Here is a 24,032-nt window from a genome sequence, read left to right on the forward strand (position 1 = left end):
AGTATTAATTCAAAGTTTTCTTTCTCAAAACAGGAAGACATTCCATTAATCAGATTTCTTTTTCCAAGTTCTTCCTTTTTATAAGACTTGGCAGGAAAGGTCTTTGGCTAAAATATACTTTAAGATTAGTGTGGTGTGACTGAGCTGTAGGCTGCATCCTACAAGAGCCTTAAACATGACTAAAAATAGGTCTGAGGGTTGAGGAAAAAGAATATAGTGACAATGAATCACAGACCCTTAGAACTCTAGGGACCTTAAACACAAATCAAACCAAATCTTTCATTTTCTAATGAGAAAATTGAGGCCCACAAAATTTAAGTGACTTGCTTAAGGTTGCATCCAAGGATTCTGGCTGGAGAATTGTCACATATGAACAATTCCGTGTAAGTAAAGAAAAAGAAACATGAAGATCTTACTCGATAAGGGATTTTTGTTAATGAGAAGGGAAACTGTATTTGGTGAATTGGGATCACATTTGTTTAGCAAGTGGTAAAGGTAACAATGTGAAACATTTTCAGCAATAAAAAAGGATGCCATGTGAACAGACGATCTCATATAAATGACATTTTTGACAGTGGTTCGATTGACTCCATTTTTTTCTAGGTTAAAACTTATTTGCAGATTTGAATAATACTTTATTTCCTAATCTATACCAATTATCAGAATATTATTCCAAAGAACTCCAAAGAATAAGAATTGAGGGATATGCACTTGATTTACTCATTCTCCTCACATTGCAGGGAAAAAATTGCTTTGAACTAGATTTTTCACAGCATGAATAGTGTGAATGGGAACTTTTCAAACATTCTTAAGATTGCCAGCCAACAGAGGAGGCTGATAATCAAAATGAAAATTTGTGTTATTTCTTTCAAATCACCATGTAAGAAACATCCAAGATTGTATCAAAACTGTCTCTTAAATCTAGTCGTGATGTTTTACTAAGTTTTTAAAATAGAACATCCTTTATTCCATTAAATAAAGTTTTTTGTTATCTAGAAAGTAGAACTAAGAAAATAAATTTAGAGATTAAATCTAATAGTTTTCAAACTTAGGTGCATATAGAAACATCTGAAGGCTCTTAAAATACCGATTTCTGGGCCTCACCTCATAATTTCTAATTCAAAAGCTCTGGAATATGAGAATATGCATTTTTCACAAATGAGTTATGTTGACATTGTTGGTTCAAGAACCATGTTTTGGGAACCACTGACTTAGTCCAGCTCCTTCATTTTAATACCTCCTTTTTGATTTAGGTAGGCAAAATTTTTAAATATTTCTCAACCCCTCCAACAACCAACCAAGTTCTATTTCTAAGGCTGTCACTATGGACTTGACAGAGTGATCGCGGTTTAGATTGGGAGGTAGAAAATATTCACCATCTTAAGCTGGTATTATGCAAATTCTCCTAAAATACTGAACCAGAGCCATTAGACCAAGTGAGCCTCTTGCACATAACACTCGTATATACAACTGTACTATCTTCATTATATTTATAATGGAAAAGAAAAACATCAAAAATATTAACTATTTCTATCAATATATCGAATGGGCATTTGACTTTTCTGGAGCTGTAGCAAAGGCAACATTCAGAGAATTCTTCAAAGATATTGGTGGACTAAACCAGGACTCGCAAGTGATACGCTATTATAAGAGAAATAAAATCATTTTTCTCCCACAAAATCTTATGTTTTTGCTAGAAAAATACCCCAACATTGCAAAATCTTAAAGCTCAGCTAAAAAAGATCAAATGAGTAGAGTAATATAGCTCATAATGTGATTATTCCAGCAGATATCAGATAATTAATGAAAAAAAAAAGCATATTGAACAAAAACAGTTATGTTGAAGCAACTAAAGTTTCCAGAATTTGTTAATTTGAATGTGATAATACACAAAGCAGGACTTCAGCAGAATATAAAGAAAATAGAAAGTAATGTTTCTAAATCCATCATCCAGTTTTGTGTGCATGCACGTGCACAGATACTCACCCACATTCCCCCAGATACACACATCTTTACTCAAAGTACTTCCTTTATAGCTAAATAAAACTAATTCCACATGGGTCTTTACTATCAGGAATAAAGATAATGAAAAATGAATTTACAGTAATTTGATTAAACATAACACATTACCCCTGCCAGATGTTATATGTGTGTATATTTTCTTAAATGAACTGTGAGGATGGGCACATATCAGTTAACTTGCAAATTATGGATGGGGTGATTATGATGTGTCAATGTGGGATCATCAGTTGTAATAAATGTATCACTTCAGTGAAAGATGTTAACAGAAGAGGCAATACATGTGTGGGGACAGGGAACATATGGGAAATCTTTGTACCTTCTTTTTAATTTGCTGTGAATCTAAAACTGCTCTAAAAAAAAGTCTTAAAAAAGAGTAACTAATGGAGGTTTCAAGACAAGACATCAATCTTAAAATATTACTGAACATTTAATATGTGCTAGACACTAAGAAATACCAAAAATAGAAGAATGGGATGAAAAATATAGTCAGGAAATAGGCATATGCATATAAGAAGACAACTGTTAGACCGTAAATGTTGGGAAACTCAAACTGCAGAAATTACCCACTAACACAATTGTTCTGCACAGGATGGACTCAATTTGAGTTGGGTCATTTCCATGGACCAACATTTTTTAGGCAGAATAAAAGTCAGGGAGGAGGAGGACAATCTGGATGAGGGGTTGTTCATCAGAGATGAAGGCACAGAGAGCATTTGGTGACCATACATGTCTGTATTAAAGAATTGATGCCTGTGCATAGGAGAAATAAAGCACGTTGTAGAGTTGTGTTGAGCAAGACTGTGGAGAACCTTAAATGTGGAATGAAAGAATGCAGGAATGCCAGGGAAATAATTGTCAACAGAACCTATTGATGACATTAGAAAAGGAAATACTGGGGTTAGGAGGAGAGGATTTTCCAGGTGACCTTAAAACCATAAATACTAGCTAGCATCGAAGAGCTACTTCATTTGGTTTTATACCACTATAACTTTCAGGGACTCAGTTAAAAAAAATTATGATCACCATCATCATCATACAGCTTGTAGGAACTGGATTCCAGGAGAGGCTGCATTCACGACTCAGGCAGCAGCCTCTCATACTACACTCCATAGATCAATTTTAGGTTCAGGAGCTTTAATTTTAAGAACCTTAGTTTTTTATCCTTTGCACTTCAACAACACTGAAAATGCTTTTAGGTTTTGATTTACAGAACTGTTGTCACTGTCAATAAAAGGAATGTGCTTGACATACTAAAATCCGGTTTAATTACTTCTGTGATATCTCTTGTGGCTGAGAGGAAACGGTATTTCTTTAATACTTTTCTGTTTTTAATTTAGTAAAATGGAGCATTTGCCCTGAATAGGATCTAGGAGAGTTAATTTATAACTAATGTCGTGGAAGATGGACCCCACAGTTTCAGCAACACTGTCTTACTCTGAGGGTAAAATGATGACAGGAATCTAGATCCTCATTCTTTCAAGTTGGGTACTTGGGTGACCATTGAGGATTTGACCATTGAGGATACTTATGCATCATGCTATGACCTGGAGAAGCCTTGCAGACACATTCACAGCCTGCTTTTACCCAACTGCTGGAACTGGATGAGGCCTTGAAAGCTTCCCAGCAGGAGATGCCAAACATCAAAATATACACTCTACCATTTGAGTGAAAAAAACAAGCAAAATGTATTCTTTATTTCCCACTACATATTCCATCTGTTACTCTCCCTAAAGGGTCATGTGTTTTATATTTATAAGAAGCATTCACACCTACGCAAACACAGTTTCCACTGTCTCTGTCTAACACAGCCTCCTCCTTGTTCGCGACCCATTTTTTTTTTTTTTTAACATCCTTCTATATCAGATCATCCTTTTATGAAACTTGTTTCATTCTGAAATCATTTCAAGTTAAGAAACGCTTTTGTACCTTCCTATCTCAACAAATCCTGGGGAGATTAAGCCTCAGGCCCTACAGGCCATTTTCTGAGAGATCTGAGAATTTACATCATTAGGGTCATTAAAATCATACACTCCATAATACCCAGAGCTAACAGATCACCCTTGTACTTTATGCTGCTGTAGAATGGTACCAAAGAAGTAACAATGTATAACAGTACTGAGTTGCAAAGGAGACCATAATTCCTCCCCATAAAAGACTACTACACTTTTTAATTGCTATGGTAAATCTCATTAAAGACACAAAATCCTTTGTTCAGGGAAGGAAGAAAGATCACTGAGGAAGAAGCATTTTCTTCAAAATAATAACTTTTTCTTTATGAATAGAATTATTCCTTAATACAAGCAAAACATTATTTTTATCATGACTTTTTCTGGACTCCGCATTTCTCCTGAGCTTTCTTTCCCTTCCCCACAGATACAAGGGGACCTTGGTCTTTGTTATTAATCTTGCAGTGGCTTCTCTTTATCTAGCTTCATGCATTCTCTCGTTGCCCTTATGTATCTTCCAAAAATATTCAAAGACCACACTGCTATCCTCTGACTTCATTTTTTTCCCTTTCTGCCTCAACATTTATATATGAAGCACACTGAGACGAAATCAATATAATAAAACATTTTGTACGCATTCATTGGTTGGCACAATTCTGAATCTTAGCTGATTACTTTCAATAATACACACTGAATCTGATTCAAGCAAAAGAAACTTGGGAAATATTTAGTTTGATTTCATTATGAAATATTAAATTATTCCTTTTGAGAAACTCAGGCTGTCATAGAAGAATCATAGAAAATTCCCATCTCTTTTTCATAATCAGTACTTTTTTTATATCAGAACTGCAAGCTAATGGCAGTATGCCTTAGACAGCTATGAATTTTTAACTCATCTGTAGAAGTGGCAACTGAGCAGCTGAGAGGTAGAGCATGCTTCATGCAACATAATGCTTAAAATTAAATATAAGAATCAAGAGTCAGATAAGGATGGAAAAAAAAAAACCACACAGTGTTAAATGCCAGTCATTATTAACTTCTCCAGAGAATTTTGCATCTGGGAAATTTTAACAGCACTGACATTGAACCTATTCCTCTATGGAAAGAATTTTGGGTGCAAATAAGAATATGGGCTTGAGGTTATACAGATTTACATTCAAAGGTTTTCTGTGCCAAATACTAGCCATTTCAGCTCAAAGATGTTACTTAAACAATCCATGCCTCAATATCCTTATTCGTAAACTGAAAACAATACTTTTTGAAGACTGAAAGCTGATTTCTATGTAACCAGCATGTGTATAGTACCTGTTAATTATATAAGTATTATTCAAATACATTAGTGTTGTCTATGACCATGCCACCCTGAACAAGCCCCATCTTGTCTGATCTCAGAAGCTAAGCAGGGTTGGGCTTGGTTAGTACTTGGATGGGAGACCACCTAGGAAGACCAGGTGCTGTAGGTATAAAAATAAATAAATAAAATATGTTGGTGTTATTTACATAATATTTTGTAGTTCTAATGCACTAGCTAGGTATATCCAGTAACAAACAATGTACATAAAGAAAGTATCAATTTCCCATAGTCTAATTATTTTAAATCTTCTACTCTTTCTTTAAAAAAATATCTATGATAATCTAATTCCATAAAGTTGGAGAATTATTTAACAGTTTATTCTTTTTACATCTCTTCTTAATAAATGGGCACTAAATTATTTATTATTTAAGCATATTTAGTATTGTGCAGGATTCTGAGAATTCACCATGACTAATCTTCACTTTGTTCACAAGGGCTTTCAGTGCATCATTTCTGGAGAAATAAAAGTAATGTAAAAAGTAAAAGTAAACCTAACAGCCTCAAGTTTCAAAAATTCACACCTCAGATTCAGGCAGTCTGCAGTCCCTGCCTCCCCCCCCCCCACCGCCCCCCCCCCCCAGCATCCGGGGTCCTGCCCCTGCTGTGTTGCTGTGGATGAATAGCAAAGTAAGAAATCTGAGCACAGTGCACATACAAAAAGTAAATTATGCAGACAGAGACTGTGGTCGTAGGGCTCTTTGAAATACCATCCAGTGAGAACTGCAACCACTGTAATCCCTTAAGAATAGTTAGCCAAGGTGACTGGGAAAACCTCTCAAATGGAGCCCTGATCGAGTTGGGCTCTGTGGGGCTATGAGAGTGCTACCACAACAACGCAAACATGGAAGGCCACGTCCATATTTAATAAGACCTGAGATGAAGAGTACTAACACAAGAGCCAAATCAAGGTCCACACAGAGTTTTAAGCAGACCAGAAAAATCAGAGAGTACTGGCAGAGAAACACAAAAATTTCAATTGGGCCTTCTTTCCCGACTATTGGGGCCAAATTGGCACCATTTGCACAGAGAAAAAAATGCTACTTAGAGTCATAAATCATTCAGCTGCTGAATAATACAGGGGACTAAGGGACTAATCTGGATAATTCAAATACAGTAACACTCTACTTCATTGTTTGGGGTTTTTCTCCTCAAATTTTCTTGTATAGAATCAAGAAAACTGTCATTTGCCCAACTCCAATATGAAGAGTCCAATATTTCCTTTTATGCATCTACTTTTATGATGTCTTTTACCAACAAGAGAAACAAGGATGCATTTACATAAAACAGAAAATACTTCTATTATATATTTCTCTATCATACATAATGTTTTCTTTTATTGTATTTTTTGACTCACTTTGAACAATATTTAAACCCTTTATGGTTTAACCTAAGACAGGTCTGACGCTGTTTCCCTATAGTTATATCTAAATCGTTATCAGTAAATATTGCTTACAATTTGCTTTAAGCAACTTAAAGGTTGCCATTAAGAACTGCTTGAACGATTTAAGGTTAATAAGAATCATCATACTCAAATGAGGATCTGGTTGTGGACACAGCTAAATTTTATTCAGCCCTAAATTGTGTCAGCAGCAAATCGACTCACAGCTTAATATTACTGGCAGCTCTAAATGGGAGAGAAATAATATTACATTGATCCAAATTATTTTTATACGTGTTATGATTCATTTTCTGTAGTTCTGATATTGATTCTCTAAATATTGGATTCTCTTTTAAACAACAAAAGAAGGTGAGAAACAAAGATATTTTAAGTGTCATGGTAACAAGTCACAGTCAAATGTATTTCATCTTTGTTTTAGTGAATATTTCTAATTCTCACATAAAAGATACAATCCTATCAGAAAGATTTTCTTTTGACAAAGTTTATAATTTTGAAAATAGTCCTTGGATGGCAATGCCCACACCCTCCTAATACCAAAATCACAGCACTGTGATGTATTATTTTTTTATGGTAACAGACACTACTGAAGCTGAACTATAATTTGGCACACAGTATTTCTACACTAATGTAATGTGACAATGTTATTATGTTCATCATTTTCCATGTGGTCAAAGCCATATTCATCTTTCCCAACCTGACATTAAATTAACTAATATGGTTACATTCTACTCTGGGCCATGGAATGAAAGCAGAAAAGGACTGTTGCAGCACAATGGTTTGATAATGGTGCATGTGTATGCAACCACATATAGGTGATGTGCAGATTTTACATAATTAATGTAAACTCTTAGCACAGACCTGGCACATCACAAGCACTCAGTAAGTGGTTACACTCAAGGGAAAGTTTACAAATAGCTATAATATGGTCAGTATAAATAATGTAAGTACAAAAACCATTGCTCTAAGATTTCAGAAGGGGAAAAGGCAATGTTCAGTTCAGACGACCAGGAAAGCTTCCATAGGATGAAGCAATTTAAGTAGAGACTGAAAAGGAACTTATATTTTTTCAGGCGGATACAGTGAAAAAAATGCATTCCAGGTGGAATGAGTGTATTTCCCAAGAATAGCATAGGCAATGGTGAGGAAAGTGGGATGTGCAATGTTGCTCATAAAGGCCTAAGTCAGTTAGTTGGCAATAATATGCCATATGGACAAGGTTCTGCAATAGATAAGGATGAAAATGAATGCTAAGGTCAGACTGTGGAGGCTCATGAATTACAAATTGAGGAACTTGGAGAGTCCTGTTGGCCATTGAGTTGTACTAGACATTTTTATAAAAGATGCATGTACCTAGTCAACATTCATGTACCTAGTCAACAACATTAGTGAGTTACTATTATCACCAATAGTGTATAATACGGTACACAAAATACTGGGGTTATGAGCCAAAATACAAAGGACTACTGACCCTGGGAGAAACATATAGTCTTACAGGGAGATAAGATCAAATATCAGTAACTATAGGGTAGAAGGTGATGGCAAATAAAATAGCATGAACAAAATTCTATAAAAGTGAAAGAGAAAAAAAAAATTGCCTCTGGTTAGGAGAATCCGGAAGAGTTGGCTAGTGATATTTAACTAGGGAGAACAAGAAGAAATGAGTTAAGTACACTACCCTACACACACATTTTGCAACAGTTTTTGTCAATGACTAGGTCGTTTACCTGGCAATTTTCACATTTCTTTAAAAGTTGGCTTTGGTATCATTTTGCCTAAGTACCTCTTTTTTGAAAGATTTAAGTTCATTAATTAGGATGATTTATCCAAGATTACACTTACAAAGTAAGAAATATTCCCATTTTCTCATTGTTAATTATAGCTTCAGGCTAACATAAATAAAATTTTCTAATTACTATTATCCACTCTATGAAACTTAGAGCAATGATGTTTATAATGCCTATTGGTGGTGGTAGTGGTAGGGTATCTCATTTGCCATGTGGTGTGTTCTTTCTTTCTCTTTTAAACAGTTTTGTTTCTGTTTTCCTTTTTGTTTATTTTCTATGCAGTTGAAAGCTATAGTCACAATATTGATGAATACCTAAGCTGGAAATGAAAATTCATTAAGAAATGAAATGTCTGAAATGGTTTTATATATTAAAAGTCAACCTCTATACAGAAAAGGAGTTTGTTAAAATCCTAAGAATCACACTAATTCTACTTGTGTAACTTATAGAAAAACAGTGAGATGTAGAGATAAGGTTTACTTTGATTAATTTAAAAAGTGAAGGAAATGTGTCAGGCTACTTTTACTGCCCTATCAATTGCACATCCTCAAAGGAAACAGTTACTATTGTATCTTCTATAAATTATAGTTGATGTGAAAAAAAAATTACTTTTAAATATTGATTTGTACCTGCATATCCTCACCACTAAAATGCCAATATAAAAACCAAGAAACTATTTCACATTTCCAGAAAATCCACTAAGAGGTAATAATTTAATCAAAATACATGTATTTTGAGGGCCCTCCAAAGTAATTTTAATGCTGGTTTGTGCAAGAGGCATATCAGGAGACACATTTATTGGATGGCATTTGCCTTATTTATAAGAAAATAACAAGTAGCTTTATCATTGTCATCACTACTACTATCGCCCAAGAACAGCATTCAAATAATTTTTTGTAAAAATGATTTGAAGACAGCATGATGCTTAAAGTAGGATCTTGATGTTCCTTTAGGAAATGTCTAGCAAATACATACAGCAAATTATATTTTTCATATTTAACTGGTATATGAGGATACACAATCTGACACAACCAAATGGCAACTGTTTTGTAAAACATAAAACTAGATTAAGTAAAGTTTGGCAGAAAAAATTCTTTAGCAAAATGAAAAACATTTTCATGCAAAAAAAGCTCTCTCAGCTACCACATATAGTCATACATCTGTCAGAATCATACTCGATTAAAAATTTGCCATAATAAAATCACATAACACGTTATCAGTCCTCTGGTTGTCCTTGAAAATAAGTCTATGTTATTTTTCTATGGGGCAGGAGCAAATGCAGGAAGTTACTATATCTACCTATGCATGTCTTTATTAAAAGCATATATGTTTTTTAAATTTGCTTTATGCACATGCAAGTATTTATCACATCTTTAAGGTTATTTATATAACCCTAAATGAAGTTATTGTTTGTAAGTGATTTTATTTGTAGAAATACAGTATTTGCAAATGTGTTATAGTTTTGAATACACGTTTATTGCTTCTAGTTTCCTTGTAATTCTATGGAAGCTGTCGCTGAAAGGATGGAGATTAAATATTTCTCTGTCTGTGGTGGTGTGATCTTTATAAGTCTTTTCCAAGTACTATTTTACTTTGTATTAGTTGCTTGTTCTTCCTATATTTCACATTTTGGATAGGAAACCTGAAGATAGCTGATGAACTATACTGTATCGCTAGGCTGCAACAACTCAGTTCAATGAAATATTTGCTTTACCACATCCTCAACACTGATACACATATCTACTGACATGAATAGTCTCAAATAGACAAATGACAAAATGAACAAACTCTAGTCTTCCTTTAAATCCATATCCAAGCCCAGCCTTTGCCTGGAAGCCCAAGCCTTCAATCATCACATCGCCTACCCCATCATCCTAGAGCTTTTCCTTAAATGTTAGAGCATTTAAAAACAAAGTATGTACTCTATTTTACAACCAGGAAGCTTTGTCAGAAATACTTTCTCAATAGAGTGGAATGCAATATTTTGTAGGAAAAGCATTTACGATTTTGATGAAGGGCTATAAATCATAATCTACTTGGAAGTTAAGAAACAGAACACCATTTTATATACAGTTAATTTGATATCAGAACCCTCACTGCAACTACAAAGATTAGTTACTAGCAGATATTCCGTGACATAATGTGAAATCTGTGTTTCTTTACCATGCCTATATTGGGAGACTAAAGGTGAGGGGGGACCCACAAGTGGCTAAAATAGAAGGAACAATACTTGAAGGACAGAGCTTAAACATGTTTTTAAAGTAAAAGGTAGATACGAGCTTGAAGAAATGTAGAGAGAGAAAAAAAAACATAATGATACTTGTTACCATTCACTAAAATTACAGCCCTCAAGATATAATCTTAAAAAATTAAATACTATTTAATATAAAGCAACATAAAGTTTCCTTCAAAAACTAGGGGAGAATTGTCATATATAGGAAATGAAAGCATTGTTTTCAATAGTGACCATCAGCAATCAAAAAAAAAATTACATCAATCAGAATCACCATCATCACAACATGTAGCTAATAGCATCCTTGATTAATACTTTAGTATTTCAAAATGTCTTCCTGAAGAAACAACTGCCTCTCCTGCTTGTGACAGTGTAACTTACTCACAGATAATATAGAGTCCCAGTTTTAGATCCTGGATGTCAAACAGTAAAGGAAACAAAGGCAAGCATCTGTCCATATGCTGAGAAGTACTTACGGTCATTGCAGAGTGGCCCGCTGAAGGAAGTCATACTACAGTCACAGCTGAAGCCATCCCATTGCTGCAAGCACACACCTTGATTGGAACATGAATCCTCTTGACAGGTTGTGCTGGGCCCTGCAAAGCAATTCAAAAGAAACTTGGGTTCTTTTAAAAATTCCAATAGTGTTTTAGACATGAGTTAGGTCACACACAGTAGTTGCCAACACCTCAAATTATATGACCAAACTAGTTTTGAAAGTTCTAGTTCACAAACCTGAATTAGAAACAGAGAAGCTGTAATATGAAGGTTTTCTAACGTTTCAAATATAGGACAAAATACATTATAATAGTAAACTAAACCAACAAATAGTAAAAGCAAGCACATAGCTTCTAGTATAATTATGGTAGCAGGTAATCTCATTCCATCATCAATAATTCGCTATCGCCATCTGAATTTTAGAAAAATGCATGGATCTCCTTAACTTCTGATCAATGAATAGAGACACCATGAGAAATAGAGATTATAACTTCATGAAATTGAGATAAGATTGGCAAAATAACTTAAGAGAGTTATGCAAAAATGTCCTAGGGGTTCCAGAAGTTTCCCTGCACAAACTATGGATAAAGTTATGATTGTTGGGTGTTTTTGATAGGTATGTTGGCAAGTATCAATTCACATGCTTTGACAATTTCATGCAATTAAACATAAAATGAATAACTGTATAGATGACATGCCCCCAATTAACATACAAAAAAAATGAACGCTATTCTATTTCTAAAGAATTGTAACTAGAACACTGAAAAACAAAGAACTAAATAAAGGATGATCAAAGCACTAAAGGTAATCACTATACAAACATATTCAAGACTGAAAGCCTTTATGCAAACTATGCTACAAAATGAGGTTTCTTGCACAATGTTCAAGAAGGGGAAAAATTAAATGTGAACCCAAACTACAGTTACTGCAGAAATGAAAAAAAAATGTTATTTTGAGGATTCCACTGTCTATTATGGGGTTTCAGTCTTGTTTTATACACACAGGGCTATCTACCTTGCAAGTCAGCTTTCATCAATGCAACTTTGTCAGCAAAATTAAAAAAAAAAAAAAAAGCAAAATATATTAAATGTTAGTAAGCAATACTGAAATGGGGCAAACAGAACGTTCAGATTCAAAAAGCATGCTGCTATAAAGGGGGAGAGAAATGCTATGTAAAGCAAACAAATTAATACTAACAGCCATAAATCTTAAGCGAAAAATGAGAAAGCGGTACTTTATTAGAATTTTACTATGTATGCATATATATATAATGGTTAATTGAGCTGATGACATGTAATGAAGGAAAATTAAAAGGGCTTCTATATCTTTTCCTCTCTTGGATCGATATGAGTACATTATCAAAGTGACTGCATTGCTTATTTGTGCAGGTACAGTGTAGACTATAGTCATTAGCAGACCAATTATCCCTTTCCCTTGTTTTCCCCTTTACATCTTTTATTTTGCTATTGCAATTAAGACTTAAAACTCTAATGCCAGACATTCGCTGACAGATCAACCTTAGAGTGACATCAAACTATCAAAATGTATATATGATTTGGAGATCAGAGAAGTGCAGGATGGACGAAACAAACTGCGACATAAAGAAATCTTTACAAAATTTTGGGTTGGATTGTTTATCCTCCCTCTTACCAAGGTGGTATATATTGCTTAAGGATTTCAGAGTTGTACCTGTATTTTCTCTACCTTCGCAACTGTCTTCAACTGTTATAAACTGCCCTGTGCATGTTTATTACAATCGAACTTCACTAACAAGGATAAAGGGAAGGGTGAGGAGGGAATGCCACCCACCTGAACAGTTTTTGAGTGTAAGTTAAAGAGGTTTTGTAGTAAACACAATTTTATAGGTTTTATGATATTGAAGTAGGCACCAGCCTAATCAGATGTTATTAGCAGTGAGAGCCTTTGCAATAACTGATTTAGTGAATAAATGAGAATTATCTATATTTAGCCTTTGAACTAACATTCTTGTAAAAAGTCTATTTCAACAAGCTCCTTACAGTCTTATTTCTATTAGTTTTCTCAGTAATGGTATTCTTCATAGAAAGTTACTAAATTTAGTCTAACGCATGTGAATTTTCACAATTTCAAAAACCATAATTATAAATACTAATTATATAATAATTATTATAAGAAAAACAATAGTAGTTGTTAATAATAACAACCTCCCAGGCCTGGGAGATCTAAATAGATGTAACAGTTTTTCTCACCTATGGTATCAAATAACAATAACCACGAAATTGCTTAGTTTCTTCCAATCCATAAGACATAAGTGATCTAATGATCTTTAACTATGGCATTAGAGACTGAAAATAATTAGGGCTTTTTTTTTTAATCCCTTAAAGCACTACTCCTTAGCACATCCCTTCCTGGGATAAGCATAGTATCAAGAAATGGTACAAGCCCAGTTTGGATCAGGTGCCTTTTTACCAACGGATAGTTTCTCCCTCACTTGCCTAGTGGAGAGAAAGGGCAGGATTAAAAACTGATGAAGACTCAGATTTTTGTTTTAACAAAAAATAGCAGAAACACTATGGCAAAAAAAATGCTAAACTCTAAAAATGTAAAACTGCAATCCTAAAAGGTAATCTTCTGATATTGTGGGGCAGCAACTCGGGGTACCTGCTAAACCTTTATGTGAGCATAAAGACATGCTTTATTGTTATTTTTTTCATTATCACAACAGTCCTCAGGTATTACAAGAGAATGCATGCTTATGCCTGACAAGACATTTTTCAAAATACTCACCTTCTAGACCAATATTTAAACACTGACAGGCATTTGCACAAGACAAAGCCTGAAATTTTTCCCTTTAGTTATATAATGTTCCTTTTATTTCATCACTGAATAAAATTGGAAACAATCCATGAGGACATTTATATTAAGTGGTTAAAAATAAGGATATGTCTAAAAATGAAAAGAAAGTGAAGGTAAAGCCACAAACTCTGGAAACCAAAGAAACAATAACAAAAAGTGGTTAGATGCCTGGGCTTTCAAGGAAGGCAAACTTGGGTTGAAAGCTTCTATCATCCACTTGCTAGCTGTGTGACTTTAGGAAGATCACCTTACACCTCTGAGGCTCGACTTACTCATCTAAAAAACAGTCAAGAATATCTGATTTATAGTTTTGAGGATTAAATAAAATAGCATGTGTAAACTTAATGTTACCAGTGCTTAATCAATAGTAGTATCTTTAATAATTATTTTTGTCACTTATAATGAAGTTTAGGGCTGAATGTTACCAGTCTATGCAAAGAGTGTCTGAACTTAGAAAAAAAAAATCACTGACTTTATGTACTGGAGTTATCTTGACTCAGGATTGAGCTTAATTGAGCCTGATTACTGGTGGATTACCAATGTCCATTTTCTCTTACATTAACAGGAAAATGCCATTTCAAGCAGTTTTTAAATGCTGTCCTCAGACCAACAGAACCAGCATTATTTAGGAACTTGCTAGAAATTTAAATCTAGGACCCCATGCTAGACCTGCAGAATCAGAAACCATGGGGGTGGTGTCCAGTAATTGGGTTTTAACAGTTATCAAGGCAATTCTGATACTGGTTAAATTTGCAAAACATTAACCTAAAGGGACTTGGACAAGGTAAGTCCCCTCCCATAGCTAACAAGTGTTATAAAAATAAAATGAGCTATTATCAACTAAAATTAGTTAGAAACAAAAGGCAGCAAGTGATTATATCAGGAAGACCAAGAACTTTTTACATGAAAAGGGCTCAGAGATTTGTAGGTCTTGTTGGGTAGGAACAATAGGAAATATTGACAAGATATTTGGTTATCAAGTTTATACTTTTTCTAGTAATATGAAAGTTAAGTGATTCCAATGTGATTTGGACTCAAAATTCCATGACACAATATTTAGAGAGGGAGTTTATTGAGTATTTACAATTTGACCACTAATCCTATGATCTTATGTTTATCTCATTAATCACACTTATAACAGGCACATCTGAGATTACTCCTAGGAACCATAAAGGATAGAAATAATCATAAACTACAAGTTGTTAATCTTGATATTGGAATGAAAAAAATCAGGGAAATGTAAATGTAGAAAGGCAGGAGCATAGTAATATTCTAATAAAAAAAAGAAAAAGGAGATAAAAGCAGGTGAGAATTATTAAAACTCCGATATAAAAGCATCCTAGATGAGGTGAGGAAGGAACTGATGTCGCAATCCACTGAATGATTTTAAACATTGAAATAGAAGTTTAAGGTTCTCCACGATCGTCTTAATCAAATTACTTTTTAGATGGAAAATAACATCAAATATCATTTTTGTTTACACTCTCAACACATCTTCCTCTCATTAGTTCCCCCTTCTACCCACCCATGTCATGTGCAAGTGGTGGGGGTCATGTGTGTATGATTGGTTTTCATTTCAAACAAAATCTAGGTTTTTTAGCTATAAATGAGTCTGTCCGCTCCCACTATTTCTTAAGCTGAGAAGTCACTTAACCAAGAAACTGTTAAAAGACTTATTTTTGAAAAATACTTTAAGAGTTTGTAGTACTTTTATTTTTTAATGTACATATTCTCATGGATTAGATCACTTCCAAGAATCAAAGTTATGGCCCCCATTTTTGTGTCTATCCACTAGAAAGAATTTATTCACTTAACAATTTAATTTTCTTTGTTAAGTTGGTAAAAGGAGAAAACACATTTTCTCTTTGTTTTACAGAATGTTATATCAAAATTTGAAACAAACAAATATGCCAATAACAAAAAAAAAATAAATTCAACTGAGACTTGCATTAAATAGCCTTATCCCCTGGTAGGATTAAAACACAGTTTGAATGTCAGCTGATTTTTCAGGGAAATATATGTTGCACAGAGAGAAAAACGTATTTTCAAATAAAAAAAAAATTCCATGTACTTAGGTAATTGCTAAATCTAATGGCATTATTTTGGCTGAGAGGAAATGATTCGTAATCTTAGAAGACAGGGATTCACATATCTTTCTTTGTTTCCATCATGTAAAATTTCCTTATGAATCTAAAATTTTTAAAATGGCCCAAACTGTTCAACATTAAAGGAGAGGCAGCAACACACTCAGAGCCACAAAATTCAGGATAATGTGATTAAATTACATTTATGGAGGGAGAATTGGCTCAAATAATCTGAGGTGTTGAAGTGAAAATTATCTAAAATGAAAGTAGCAATCAAAAAGTACTCCTACAGATCTTGGTCTGATACAAAACACCAAAGAACAGAAAGATACTTGAGCACATTTCTGAAGTATGGAATATTAGCCTAGAGTAATAGAAGAAACCAATTTTTGCTAAAGCGAACTGATAACATGCAGGAGATACTCATGCTGCTGGATCGACATAAACCAAACAGCAATTTGAGAATTGCATCTAAACTTTATTCTTCTGTTATATCCTATTGAATGTAGATTTCAAAAACAGACTCAAATTGATTAACACTTGCTAGAATAAGTATATTTTTCTACTCTAAATGGGAAATCGATTTAATGTTATAAAGTAAGCATTGCAGAACTGATTAACACACTAATTTTGGGAACTATGGAATGAAAAGATGCAGAAAATAAGAACCATGGGTACAGCTCCTGTTTGACAATAGGCATTAGTGTAGGCTTGCAAATAGTTCAGAAAATGTAAGATTTATGGGACAAAAAGTTAAAAACATGAATAAGGATATTTAAGCCCTAAGGTTTGGGTTTGATCAGTTGGCAGAAATGAATTTTGCTGGCTAGAGAGACTTGTTTTCACTTAGAAGTGGAACTGGAATTACTAGAGTATAATACCAAAATCTAGTACCTTCACATCCTCTCTCAATCTGTCCATTGCAGAAAAGAGCATCTGAGATGAGGTCTGGAAGCCGTCCATTTAAATCAACTGATGCCAGGCAGCCTTGAAAGCCCTCCTTGGCATGGACGAGTTTTGGCAAGGATTTGTATGTTTCTTTCGCAACTCCTCCTATATACAAGTCACCTGTGGGAAGATCAAAGTTATGGTCACAAAAGTAACTTGTCATTGACTTTAAACATATAGAACAGAGCAAAAATAGTGAGGTTTACTTTTCATTAAGTTAATAAAAATAAATTTATAACTAGATATTTTCCTAAAAATACAAAACAATAAATGTATTTGAATATAACACCAGAAGAAATTCTAGAAGCAATTTCCACAGAGAACTAAATGGTGGAAGAAACATGGGCCATGGAATTGCATATTCCTGCACTAAAATCTGGGCCCACTTATTTACCAACTCTATGACTTTGATGATGTATGTTTTGTTTTCTTTTAGTTTCTTTGATCATTAGTAACCTCTAAAATGGCAATAAAATCGATCCTATAGGTTTGTGTGAGAATTAAATGAGATGAAATACAGGAAGTATCCACCAGAGTGAAAATATGTAGTCAACAGGTGTTATGATCAAATCTACCTTCTGCTTAAAGAACTCTGGGTCTTTCAGTTAATCAGAATCTCGAATTCTCTCTAGTGTCTAAAATTACTTTTTCTGCTATGCTTAAGCCTATTATCCTTGCTTGTACCTATTTTATTTACCAGTCACTCCGACGATAGTCTGTATATACCTGGATATTATGTCCTTTTCGAGGTATTTCTTTTTTAGGTAAAGTAATACCACTTTGAATTAATCATACCGCTCTGGAATCTGTTAACAAGTTATCAATTATGTTTTTTTTTTTCCCAATTTTACTGCAGTTTCTAAGGAAATACTTTGCTCTAATTTGTCACTTTGTCATCTTCATGTTTCTAGGTTTATTTTCCAACTTTATGGGCCGTTACTTGAAAAAAGAAATTGCATTCCATGTTTGATTGTTTCCTACCACAGATTATTCATTGTATCTAGATGGCACTGAGTAGTAATTAATCAATGTGGAATTAACCAATATATGGAGGGTGATCCCAAAATTCCATTTTACACTGGTCCTGTTTATCAGTTCTGGTTAAAATAAAAAAAATACTCTATTTAGCTACTTCTTTGACTTTCCATTGTTATTTGAATTTTTTCTCTCACATTAATCATTCTAACTTTCTTGCAAGCTGACACCTTTTCTTCATTTTAACACAAACCTCTTACACTCCAAATTAAGTTTATCTAGGCCCCTTTGTGGTGTCTTCATGGGACTTGGGAACAAGGAGAACTGATATATGTGCTGATGCTCCTGCTGCTTGTTTAGTCATGACTAATGAAGTCTTTGGTCTCTGACCCAGAAATCTTATGTCTTCTGCCAGTATCCATAAAACAGTAATAAGCTAACCTCTTAGCTTGTAGGTAGGGTAAAAATCAATGCACAGATATAAGACTCTTGAATTGTATTGATGTGTACATTGAGCTTATTTAAAGTCATTTAGCCATAAAAACTGAGAACTTAGGTCCCTGACCTAATAAAGCTATAAGTATTACATGAGGATGCCATTAATCCTATATAATTTACACTGAAAGTACCTCTTAAAATAAAACATCTACTGACTACTAACCATCATTCTTAGTATTAAAGGATACTTGTCCTTGGTCCGAGATGGGATACTATTTTTGAAATATCTGACTTTTTTTCCTCCGCATTTTCTTTCTCTTAGTCATTTCTATTTCAAGCCATTGTGTTTTAGTTGCCTCCGTGAAGGGATATGAATTGTAAACCAAAGATATAAAATTATCTTTCTGCATTTGAATCTTAAATTCCAAGACTCCTAGAAAAGTGAAATAGAATATACAGGCAATTGCATAAGAGTAAAGCTTTCCTGCCTCTCGTGTGGGTAAGCAGGAGAGAAAGGCAGAAAAGAAATGTGAACACAGTTGTTAGTGAATGACAAAAAGAGAACACAGTACTCTAAATCTGAGGGCTGAGCCATGGTGGATGTTAAAATCTCAAGTAGGTTTACAGCGTAATGTTGATCTGTGTGAATTTCCTCAACAGAACCCAGAGGCAGCAGTGACATCTTTAAGGAGACATGGCTGCGTGGTGGATTTAAACATGCTGGGAACTTAGGCAGCCTCACAGAACTTTCCATATTCTGCCATTGTGTGGGAGCAAAATAACAATTCCTGGAGGCACGGAAACAAGCAGAAAATGGCTGACCTGAAGGGGTTGTGCTGTGTAGCAATTCAGTCGGTACCTGAGCTATGAATATAGAATATTCAAGATCAGCTCCTATGCAATCTACCTCCCCCAAAATTGGTACAATGGGCAGTCCCTCACCCTAATTTAGACACGATCCCAGGGAACTAACGAAACTAAAATTGTCTGAGATTATATTTTTTTTAATATTCAAAAACATATTTTATAGTAGTCATTATTACTGTCAGAGATAATATTTTTACTCTACCTCAAAGAATCAGCTCAAAATAAAAACCAAGTTATAGAAAAAAATAGAGAAACTTAGCTTTCTTCACATCTGAGATTGTGGTCTGAGATTTATACCGTTACATGTCGAATGTCAATGTAAGGAAATGGTCCTACATTCATTTACTACAATAAATTTGTTAGGAATCTTCAGTTCTCCTCCAGGCCTTTGAGTGAAGAATTCTTGGCACTGCTTCACGCTTTTCAGATGTAGAATTCATTACTGAAAGTATGGACTGCTATATACCTGATAACCAATTTTCCTCCTTCTGATTATAACCTTGGAGGAGAAAGGCTGTTTTTGTCTTAGTTTTTCTCATAGTACCTAGTACTGGCCTATAAACTTAGTGTGCACTGAGCAAATATTGTCAGCCACCTGATGGACTGAGGTCACAGCAGAAAAATAAAAAAGAATGGCAAGGCAACAAATGGGGAGAGAGCCGATTCTAAAATGCTTGCATCCTTTCCCCACTTCCTGCCACAATCCTATTTTTTCCTATTAGCAATCTTATTTGCCTGAACAACTTTTTAAAGCTTATTGAAGAAAAGCAGTAATCTTTCCCTTGTGTTATTAAAGAGCAGAAAATATTGATTCAAGCAGTACAGGATACAAGCCTCGAACATAGAAGGTGGGTAAGGTTGGCTTTATAAGTAGGGGAATCATTCTCATTTTCATTACTGAAGCTGCACTTAGCATCACCACTTAATACTGTCTTTATAAACTCTTCATATAGCAGAGAGTGGTCTAAAGTCCCCTGTTGGGTTTCCATATGAAGAGAACAAAGAAAACTCTTAAGTGGCTTGAGACCTGTGTAGCATTAGCACTTCATCAAAGATGCAGCTTCTCCTTTTGATTCTTGGGGTGATAGAAAGAAAATGACCCATTAGCACTAATGGCATCTTGCATGAAACATCCTGTGCATGAGAAGGAGAATATGCTTTTTAATGACCCTTGTGTGAACAAGAGCCAGGATGGACATCTAGTAAGAGCCAGTTTCCTATACACTCGAAGCCATTCTGTTACCACTTCTGCAAGCTCTATGTGTTTTCTATTCATGTTCCTTAAGTAAGCCATGTATGCAATTGACAAGGCAACAGGAAGTTGGGGAATTTTCAGCAGAAGATGCAGAGAACATATATAAATAAAGCCAGATAACTTCAAATATTCAGGGAATAGGTTTTTAAAAGAAATCTCATATACATATATGAAAGATCTGAGGTGATACCACAAATATCCATTCCCTAGTAGTTGGCAGTAATGAACAGGGAATAGTGCACAGGCTTTTTACTTGTACGTGTCTACAAATCCTGGCTCTGCCACTTACTGGTTGTCTCAGTGTAGGCATGTTATTACGTAACTTCTTTAATAGTCAGATTCATCATCTGTGAAATAGGTTAACAATGCCTACCTTGTAAGGCTATGAGAAATATAACAAATGAGTATAAGGATTGGATATATAGCATGTATTCAGCACATAGATGCTATTGACATGGTTGTGTTGGTATGTCTGGTAAGGCCTATGTATTTGTAGTATATTTCTGTTGACTGCACTGAGAGATTCTGAAGAGTAAGTACGGGTTGTCCCCTTGTTTCTATTATAACTGGAGTGCAATATATCAAATTTACATGTCCTTACAAATGGCCAACAAACATATGAAAGGATGCCCAACATCACTAGCTATTAGGGAAATGCACATCAAAACCACAATGAAATACCATCTCGCAGTTGTTAAAATGGCTATTATCAACAGGACAAGTAATAAGTGTTGGAGAGGATGTGGAGAAAAAGGAACCCTCATATACTGCTAGTGAAACTGCAAATTGGTACAGCCACTGTGGAAGACAGTATGGAAGTTCCTCAAAAAACTAAGAATGGATCTATCAAATGATTCAGCAATCCCTGTACTGAGTGTCTACCCCGAAAACTCGAAAACATATGTCCGGAAATAAATATGCCCACTGATGTTTATAGGAGCATTATTCACAGTGACCAGGACATGGAAACAACCCAAGTGCCCTAAATAGATGACTGGATAAAGAAGTCGTGGTACGTATATACAACGGAATCTTACACAGCTATAAGAGATGAAATACTGCCATTTGTGACGACATACACAGATCTTAAGATAATTACGCTAAGTGAAATAAGCCAGAAGAAGTGGAAAACCATAATGCCATTTACATGTAGAATATAAATCCAAAAGCAACAAACATGACAAACAGACTGGTGGACATGGGCAAAAGATTAGTGGTTACCAGAGGGTACGAGGGGAGGGAGAGGTAGACAGGGTAAAGGGGATCAAATATGTGGTGACAGAAAGAAGTCTAACTATGGGCAGTGGACACACAATGCAATATTTATATGACTTACTGGTTAATTGTACATTGAAACTTATTGGATTTTATAAACCAATGTCACTGCAATAAAAAATTTTTAAAAAATTGTCTTATTTTACTTGATTTAGTTTTCAGTCATTTGTATACTTGAAGTGTGCCTTTCATTATACTATAAGCAGCTCAAGAGGCTCCTTTGACATACTCAATTCAAAACCCAACAGCATTGAACCTGATAACATAAACAGGACAGTTGCTTGATAAGTATTTTCTAATTTGATATATAGAGATTATGAAACACAGAATTCTATAAAGCCCAAGGGCCAGGCTGTAAGGTTCATTGTAAATCTGCCCTATAAAATCAGAGAAAAAGCTGAGAACATCATAGAAAAGTTTAGACCATAAGAAAATATAGGATACATTATATTGCAGTGACATAAATACAGGAGGCAAGCATGGGTAACAGCAGATACACCATGAAGACAAAATGAATACAGCATCCAAGAAAGGATATAAAAAAATCAGACGTGGCTGGAAGAGAGACATTTTTAAAGGGGCTCTGGTAAATAGTATTACATAAGTAAATTAAAGGAAAGTCTTGAGCAACATGATAGAATTTATAACTACTGGTTTAAAAATAAAACAAAACAAAAAAATAATTAAGTCTAAAAATATAAGCCACACAAGCTAGGAAACAAGGGAGCTTGAAGCAGTAATAATTTGGAGAGAAGAGATAAAATTACACTTAACATTAAACATGTGAAATTTGAGTAGGAATGTCCTGCAGGGATCAGATAATGTAAATTGGGAGGAGATGGGCTGAGAGGCATGGCTTGGGAGCCATCAACCAAAAGCAGACAATGAATTAATGTGAGAGGTTTTCTCCTCTCTTAAAACAGGGACCATAAGGCAATTAGAGCAAGGACTCCCAGCTCCGCCTTAAGCAGGAAAATGCAAGTGGCAAGGTCTAATTAGTTCTTCTAGTCAGCTTTCCTGTTTATTCACCTGTATTTTTTGATGCCTTTTAAACATCTCACCTTCATTCCAATTTTAAAAAGCATCATAAAAAGGACAACTACTTTGTACTTTTGGTTAGCTAAAACTCTAGAAAAACTTAAGGAGCTTCCCGCAAACTCTTATAAGTGGTATTTAGGGGAAAAAAAACAAAAACAAAAACAAAAAACCTGAAGTAATACATACTGCTTTACTCTCCTTCTGGCTGGACTGAAGAATGTACAATTCCAGAGGCTTGTGATATGAGGGCATTGGACTTTGGACAGCAAATTGGGAACAACTCTAACTTTCCTCTTTTTTGTTGTGATTGTCTAGTAGAAAAAGTACACATAGGCTGGGCTAGTTTCTGAAGGTTATTCCACAGGACAGGTGTGTACCCTTACCCCAGAAAACAATCAAACTCTGCCCCCAAATTTGTATCAGTATCTCTAATTTTAATCTTTTGTTGCATATCTACAAATGAACATATGCAGGTCAGATCTTCATATTTTGCCTTACTACAGCTTTTCCTTGGGAGACTAATGAAATCTAAACCCCTTTATATAAAAGGTGTACCCTGTTAGAGAGAAGAAATATCATCTATAATTGCTGGGGAAGAAACCCTCATTTATTTACCTTTTTTTGAGGAGGGAGAAAGCCAAAGTCACTAACTCTTGTGACTGCTTAAATAATGTTAAATTACTGAAAGCAAAAGCATGGGAAGTTATTAATATTTCTCTAATACATTTGAGCTTAAGAGTAGACAAATGGAAACTTATAACAAACCACACTTGGGATTGAAATTGAAAAACTGTCTAAGACCATGTCTAAGTTCAGAGCACACCAAATACAGAAGTCAAAGTTGGCAATTCAAGTAGATGTTTTGCTCTGAGATCTGTCTTTCATAGATCTCTATGAAAACAATCAGGTTAATTTTAGAAACTCTTTGCTAAAGAGATACTCAATGGTCATCAGTTTGATTTTTCTACTATCATTTAACTTTTATAACATCTTAGTCTTCCTTTGTATATAAAAAGTTTAATTCCAGAACAACCTGTTTTTCTTCTGTAGAAAATACCTGTCCAGGCTTTCTCACTTTAGC

The 24,032-nt window shown here is 34.6% G+C and overlaps 1 protein-coding gene and 1 pseudogene across 30 annotated transcripts in view; one reads left to right on the forward strand and one right to left on the reverse strand.

Moving 5' to 3' along the window:
- The window catches only part of NRXN1 (neurexin 1), a 1,005,516-nt gene that overhangs the window by 473,153 nt on the left and 508,331 nt on the right, over positions 1-24,032 (reverse strand). For 19 of the 30 annotated variants that reach the window (XM_036224890.1, XM_036224889.1, XM_036224888.1 and 16 more), the window contains 2 exons: positions 17,050-17,223; positions 11,215-11,334 (listed from right to left, as the gene is read on the reverse strand). In XM_036224890.1, coding sequence (XP_036080783.1) covers positions 11,215-11,334; positions 17,050-17,223 — 294 coding nt within the window. Of the gene's footprint in view, positions 1-11,214; positions 11,335-12,250; positions 12,278-17,049; positions 17,224-24,032 lie in introns of all 30 variants that reach the window. The other 11 variants (XM_036224875.1, XM_036224864.1, XM_036224866.1 and 8 more) reach the window with 1 other exon arrangement.
- Positions 5,313-5,431, forward strand: LOC118606214 (annotated as a pseudogene).

Source organism: Rousettus aegyptiacus, unplaced genomic scaffold, assembly GCF_014176215.1.
Source record: "Rousettus aegyptiacus isolate mRouAeg1 unplaced genomic scaffold, mRouAeg1.p scaffold_m13_p_7, whole genome shotgun sequence".
In the NCBI taxonomy this organism is placed as follows: domain Eukaryota; kingdom Metazoa; phylum Chordata; class Mammalia; order Chiroptera; family Pteropodidae; genus Rousettus; species Rousettus aegyptiacus.